This window comes from Athene cunicularia, assembly GCF_003259725.1.
Source record: "Athene cunicularia isolate RWA chromosome 3 unlocalized genomic scaffold, athCun1 chr3_part1, whole genome shotgun sequence".
In the NCBI taxonomy this organism is placed as follows: domain Eukaryota; kingdom Metazoa; phylum Chordata; class Aves; order Strigiformes; family Strigidae; genus Athene; species Athene cunicularia.
Window position 1 is genome coordinate 7,900,228 of NW_020799097.1, and position 7,083 is coordinate 7,907,310.

At 39.0% G+C, this 7,083-nt stretch overlaps 2 protein-coding genes across 3 annotated transcripts in view; one reads left to right on the forward strand and one right to left on the reverse strand.

The window, feature by feature from the left end:
* Positions 1–1,630, reverse strand: part of UBXN2A (UBX domain protein 2A) — an 18,511-nt gene extending 16,881 nt beyond the window's left edge. Inside the window, exon 1 of the mRNA XM_026845345.1 lies at positions 1,238–1,630. The gene's annotated coding sequence lies outside the window, so the exon portion shown is untranslated. The remainder of the gene's footprint in view (positions 1–1,237) is intronic.
* Positions 1,631–6,690: 5,060 nt separating this feature from the next.
* Positions 6,691–7,083, forward strand: part of ATAD2B (ATPase family, AAA domain containing 2B) — a 77,958-nt gene continuing 77,565 nt past the window's right edge. For both annotated transcript variants that reach the window (XM_026844992.1, XM_026844993.1), the window contains exon 1: positions 6,691–6,714. In XM_026844992.1, the coding sequence (XP_026700793.1) occupies positions 6,706–6,714 (9 nt within the window). In that variant the 5' untranslated portion in view covers positions 6,691–6,705. The remainder of the gene's footprint in view (positions 6,715–7,083) is intronic.

Here is a 7,083-nt window from a genome sequence, read left to right on the forward strand (position 1 = left end):
ACCCTTTGGAGATGAGGAATGCCTCATTATGCTGGAAGGACTAATTAAGGGCGAGTGTTGACATATTTGAAAAGGAGTTCTGCCGAGGCCTTACACCGAGGACAAAAGAGCGGTGTGGTGGCTGGAAAGCAGAGCCCCCCAGTTCCCGAGGGTACATTAGGAAGGAGAAAATGGGACGGGATCCCCAGGGAGGCGAGAGGTATTTAGCGGAGTCTCCCTGCCCTGTGCCGAGCCCTCGCAGAAGCCCCGCTCGGTGGGGCGAGGAGCTATCCAAAGCAAACACCGCGGCGGAGCCGCCAGCGCAGGCAAAACCACCGATTCCCTGCGATTCCCAGCTCGCACCTGCGTGCTTTTTAATAAGTTGGGTTGGTTGGTTTTTTTTGTTTTGTTTTTGTTTTTTTTTTTTTCCCCCAATAATTAGCGATGCACTGTAAAACATTTAGAATTTACCTAAATTGAACAGCCACAACTAGCTAATTCACATTAATTAGTGAGAAATCCACTGCGAATTTACAAGTGCGATCAAAGATAATTCTAAAAGGTAATAATACTTCATTGAACGTCGTCTTCACGTAGGCGCTGTTTCTGGAATCACTAATCGTAACAAAATCACATTCTTCAAAAAAAACTGAAATAAGATGCGTAGTCTCAGAGTTCAGTGAAGGTAACAGAAGTACAATCTGACCCTTGACAGTTTTAATTCCTTCCTCGCATCACAATGCACTAAACTTTTGCAGGCAGTTTGGATTAATCCTTAAGTTTGAACTGAATGAGATCTAATTACAGCTCCTGCCAATGAATCTTCAGGGAAAATAGAAGAAATTTGTGTTTTGTTTTGGTGTAAAATACATACAGTCTTCTATTCCAAAATACAGATTTCTGAGATTCTAGTCTCCCTGGTTTAGTTTAATATTTTAAATAAATTTTTGGATAGAAGGTACTTGTTTGTTACAAGTGTTAGTGATTCTATTAGATGAGGTTTAAAATGTTCAAAACTTAAGAATATCATACTGTTGTTGAAAAGTTCAAGGAATTTACAAAGTTACAGGTAAAACTTCAGAAGGTTGTTCTGCAGTGCTGGACTGATTTGTATTTTCTTTTAAAATTGTAAGTACATTGGCTCCATTTCATTAAACACAGAAGTTCATTACTGTGCTTAACTCTTGCTTGGGGCCCCTTTTTGCAAAAATTTCATAGACCCAAAGGTAAGTATAGAAGGAGGCAAGACTGGACTTACCTGGTGTAATGATGCAGGCTTTCCAACTGCAATCATGTATTGATTTAGAAGATTAGGTCTATTACTGGAAATCAGAGTACATCTGGAGACATGCTGACCTACTACAATAGGAATCGGTGTCCTAGTGAATTTAGTGGTTTCTTAAAAGCTCTTCTGAGTACAGCTGTTCTCCCTCAGGACTGAAACTATTGACAAAGCAGAGGAGTAAGAAAAATCTTATGGAAGATACCACTGTCTTCAACTCCAGTATAACGTGAAAAATCAGTTTTTTCTTCAAAGCTGGAAATTTTCAAGTGAGTGTTGTTACAATCAAGAGGTCACTAAAATCCTTTTAGACTTTGCATTTCATATGGCTTATTCTCTGGCAAGAAATAGGACATGAGATGAACAGAGCAAATGGTCCTTTTCTTACTGTGTGGTGAATAGAAGCAAACAGCCCAGACTGAGTTCACTGAAAAAAACCTCTTAACAGGGTATTCATGAGATGAATACAACCATCTCATGCCCCCTTTGTCAGGAGAGATCAGATGCACTGGTGTGGAAGATAGTAACAACCCCTGAACTTGTTTTATAATGTTGGAGTGAATCTCAGTGTTGACAAAGTAAAGCAGTGTTTCAGCTGTCACCACCCAGCCTGTCAAGGTCGCAGAAGAACCAGTGCACGTAGTGTATCTAAAAACAAGCAGAAAATTCATTTTGAAGGGACATTTTTTAACCATATATTTAACAAGGTTAACCCGAGCCAGAGGAAACCATCAGCTACCTATAATTAAACATCAGCTGTATTGATTGACCTTAACTTGAGATAGCAGTTGTTGCCTGAAGCCTTTTGCAAGTGTACGCATACAGAGCTGGAACAGAATGGGAGGGAAACGGGGCTGTAAAATAAATAGGAAAACAGAATCTGGTTATTCTGTACTTGGCAATTCCATTGACAAAGACAGCACGTTCCTCTGCACGGTGTCCTTTCCCCACACAAGTGTTAAACCTTGTAGGCTACCACACAGGGAGAAAGGAACTGATGTTTCTGGAAAGTTAGCTGTGCAATGGAAAAGTGAGTCATTGTTTTATGGGAGATGTTGGGTGAATCAGCATTCATGAAGAGGGTGTTACCCCCATGCAATGAAAGGAATATCCACACATGCTGCTGGGCTCTTGGACTGTAAATCCACAACAAAAGTGAGTATAGCTTCAATTTTAAAAGTAATGTGGAATGCATAAAACCATGAAAAATTCAAGACAGCCTGAGCAACTGTTTGTACCAGATAACACACATTTGGAAATAACATATGATGTGAATTCTCAAAACAAAAAACACTTTTAAGTGAAATTACAATGATGACATGGTAGTACAGTTTATGAAAATCGTTCTTGGATATGTAACAAGAAAACACGCTTCTAAAGCTAAGATTGTGTGTGAGGACTAGGGAGATATATGGGCAAATAATGTTTCCCCATGTGACCTTAATCAAGCCATGATGCATTTGTATGTGCCTAAAGCTTATCTACAAATATGTTAATAAATGCCTATTGTTAACCTTTTAGGGCAGAGTCAGTTTTTTACTACAAAGCTATATATCACCCAGCATAGTAACAGGCTGGTGGTACTACTTGCATATGATTAATGATCATAAACACCAAAGTGAGATGATTTGCCACTTTTGTCCAAGACGGAAGCCATTTACAGTCTGTATGATAGTGAAAAACAGACCCTGTGGACTCCTGGCTTACAATATCGTCAGCCTGTGAGTTTCACACAATTATTAGTATTAGAAAAACTATCTACTGTAACCTTAGCTCAGCGGGAAAAATGTTATGGAGGCTAATGGCTAGATGTGATGGGAAGATTATTTTGAAATATTAGAAGGCAAGTCTTACCACTCCCATTTAATGTCATCTAAGAAATCTACTCTCTGATCCCGCTTCAAGTTGCAGTGATGTTATCTGTTGTAGTGTGGAAAGCAATCTTAAGATAGCTGTGCTGATTACAGGACTGAACATTAACTATTTAATTTTAAAACATTATATGTTTTAAAATGATAATGGTAGTCTTCACATAACAGGCTAGCTTTAATAACATTGGAGAATGCTTGCAGTCTGGAGTGACTGTATCACCTTACGTGTTCGAGTTCAAGGTAGTACCCATCCTAACTACTGGACACTGCTTGTTTGATGTTTCCAGACTTACATCCCATGGGCATATCTCAGTAACGGACAATGCTCAAAGGAGAAACTACACAATCTTAATTTCCTAAGAAGCCCCTGGGAAGGGATTTAGGGCAGGTTTACATAACCAAGAGCTCTTGTGAATCTTTTATTTTGAGATTCAACTGAAGCCAGGATGAGCTGACAGCATGACGGAGAGAAGCACACAAGAGCTTATAAATAGAGTCCTGAGAAGATGATTTGATTTCCATTCTTCGGAATGTTACAACTATTCAGAGATATTGCAAAGTAATCTCTGGTAAATTGCCCATGATTGGAGCAAATGGTAACTCACTGAATAGAGCCCTCTGGTCCTTACTAGGCTGAAACCCTCTGCAAAAGTTCTGAATAAGGGATGAAGGAATTTCTCTTTTGTTGTAATGCATTCCTCATTTCCTTGGAAAATAGGGACAGGTAGCAACAAAATCTTCCATCTCTAAATATTTCTTGTGTCATTAAATACTGCTCACAGAGCAAACAAGGCTTTCCATCCTGGGGCATTTTTTAATGGCGTTTTACGTTGCTAAGTCCCAGTAAGATTTCATTCCCCAAGTCTTGTTTAATGGAAAGGGATTATTTTGCTCAAATACTTTGTAATGTTTTTCCAGTTTCCCAGTGGTGTACCTGCCACAGCAGGTGTTGTGGCTTCTTAATCATACATGTTTCAGATATCTTAACTTTGTTTTGTGACAACTGGAGATAAAAGGTCTGTAAGCTTCCGCATTTGTTATAAATTGGTTCAATTTGAAATGTAGTTCTTCCCAATGGCTTTTCTTTTGGGAAGCATTTAGACATGTGTAAGATCAAACTACAAATCTTGAAATTGAATCTTACTGGGAATGAGCTCTACCAAATTTTTACATAGTACTTGTGGAGTGTGGCTCCAACCCTTCTCCCCTTCCTTTCTTTACTATCTTTTGTCTTTTGCTACTTGGAGTTCCTATATTAATTTTTTCACAAAGCTTTTCTTACATAAAGAGTGCAGAAGAGGTCAAAATAGGTTTTAAATTCTGTTCTCTCTTCATATGACATTTGAAACAAACAACAGATATAAAAAATGGGAACAAGTAAATTCTTGGATTAGTGAAATTACTCTAAATCCATTTCTAAAGTAATTATTTTATTGTTAAACCGTATTTAAAGCTCTAAGTATGTGTGATATACAATATTAATCCTATTTTAACATGTTCTCTGTAGTAAAAACAAAAATTCCAAACAAAAGTAACACGCAAACCTTGTAATTTATGATTTATTAATTTACATTGTCAGTACTAAAAATGGCGATGGAGCTCACACAGAAGTTATAAAGCCATAAGCTGTTTGAGTCAAGATAACTAGCCACACCTTGTAAGAGGAACAAGACAACTAAAAAACCTGAAAATAAAACCATCTGTGAAAAACAATCAGGGGGGTAAACATCCAAAGTGAAGCATGTCTTCACATGTTCCCTACTATGCTAACATAATGAGAATAAAGCACTAAAAATGTTTCAAAGCAGTGAGCTGGGATTTTTAACTACCTCAAACCCTCTACAAGAGTAGTCCCTCTGGCGTCATAAAGAGTACTCACTTGAGCGTGGCTCACAGGAATGAGATCAGAACACTTTTAAAAAAAAAAAAAGAAGAAAAAAGGACACAACTATGTTAAAAATATTCAGTAAACATAAACAGTTGTGGGGTTTCTGTTGCTTCAAGCAGATCTGGATAGGCACCCCGGAAAATCAATTTGCTTGCATAACAATTAAGTTTATTTTACTTTTAAAAAGTCATCAGCGTTCATGAGAGGAGGAGTGCTGGTTTGAATCAGGCATGTTGCAAACAGATGTTATGCAAGTTTCCCCAAACAGTCCTGCCAATGCATTGCAATCCTGAGTTATGACATCCACTATAACTGCTGCAGTCTGGGCCCTTTTTTGGGCCATGGGTAGATCTGCTGGTTTTCCCAAAATGGGGATAATATTTCTGTGATGCACACAAAAACTTGAAGAAGATCAACATATTATTTTTAATTTTCAGACCAAAAGACTTTGGACACCATGTCTGAGTTACACGGCCTACCAGTAGTACAGGACAGAAATGGAAAAGTACATTATTTGTCATCATAAGATCATAAGGCTAACTCTTAGCAAGTATATCTCCTGGCTCATTCCTACAATGTGTTTGGTAAGGGACAGTCTCTTGCAGTTTTCTTCTATTCCTACTTTTGAAGGATAAAAGGAAGTAATTTCCAAATACTGTTTTCAAAAAACATTGTAGGTTTTGAATTAAAATACTCCTTTAGCCTACAAGTGTATGAAATGGCTACATGCTTTCATATACTTTAAAAAAATAAATGAAGAAACAAAGGATATGAAGCATAAGAAAACTAATCTCACAGAGCAGAACAACCATACTTTTGAAAGAACCTGCAGATTCTTGAACAAGAGATGAAGTAGTGTTGCTAATACAGATTAAAAGCTCTAAATAGAGAACGTCAGATGAGAAAAAGACCATAGTTCCTACTCTGAAACACACTGTATTTTAGAGTATCTCATAAAAATGAAAATCTGTCGTTATTCACAGTAAGGAAATTTTTGCTTGGAAATCTAAATAGCCCATTTTCTTATTATACATCCTAATATCATCGTTGCATATTTTATACTTTTAAGTACATGCTCTGCCATAATTTTTCACACTTTATTCTTGAAATATGTGGGAGTACGCAGGTAAAGCAGAATAATAGTTTTTACATTTATTGTTCTTTACTAAAACATTATTGCACTTCCCATCTTTAAACAATACTTTGATAAAGCTTGCTTGAGCCTGACAGTCTGAATCATGTGATCAGTAATTTTACCATTCTTTTTTGTTAAAGAAGCAGAAAGCACTGAAATAACTTGCCCAGCTGTGCCAAACAAGTCAGTGTGAAAATTTAAAGGTTGAGACTTTGTCACCTACAGCTCTATGCTTGTATTACTCGGCTAGATTTCTTTACAAAGCTTTTGGTTTCGGGGCTTATGTGCAGGCATTGTGATAAGTTCAATAAAGGGCAACGAGTTGTGAGAGGAGCGATTCTTACCGCACATGAGCGGGAAGGGATTGAATTATATAGTTCCTGAATAGTCTGAAAAGCATTTAAGCATCTAACGTACTATAACACAAACTATTCTTCCCTCTGCGTTTAGGGGATCTGTGATAGACAAGGGAGGCGAGAGAAAAAAAAAGCTTTCCAGCGTCTGAGCAATCGACATCGAACACCAGCCGAGGTTACCGGGCGATAGACAGATGTTATCGGTGACTTGTACGGCAGGTGAAGCACGGGCGCATTCCTGACAGCCTGGCTCTCGAGGGGATTTCTTAACAGTGAGACTCACCAGGCTGTGAAGTAGTTTTCCACAGCAAATGCTGGAGATCCTACCCTTGGAGGATCTGTTCGCCTAAGCTGTCATATCAGTGACTGGGCAGAGCCTACCCGAGCGAGCAGAGCCGGCAGGCTCGAGTCCCCCAGGTCCCGGGGCGGAGCACCCTTTCCGGCTGTAGACGGTGCCACCTTTCACCCCCCGCGACCCTGGGCTGCTGCTTCTGCCCTGCCCTTGAACTCCTCCCCTCAGCGCACCCTCACCCCTCGGCTTAAGCCTTCAGGAGGCGGCGGCGGCTCCACCG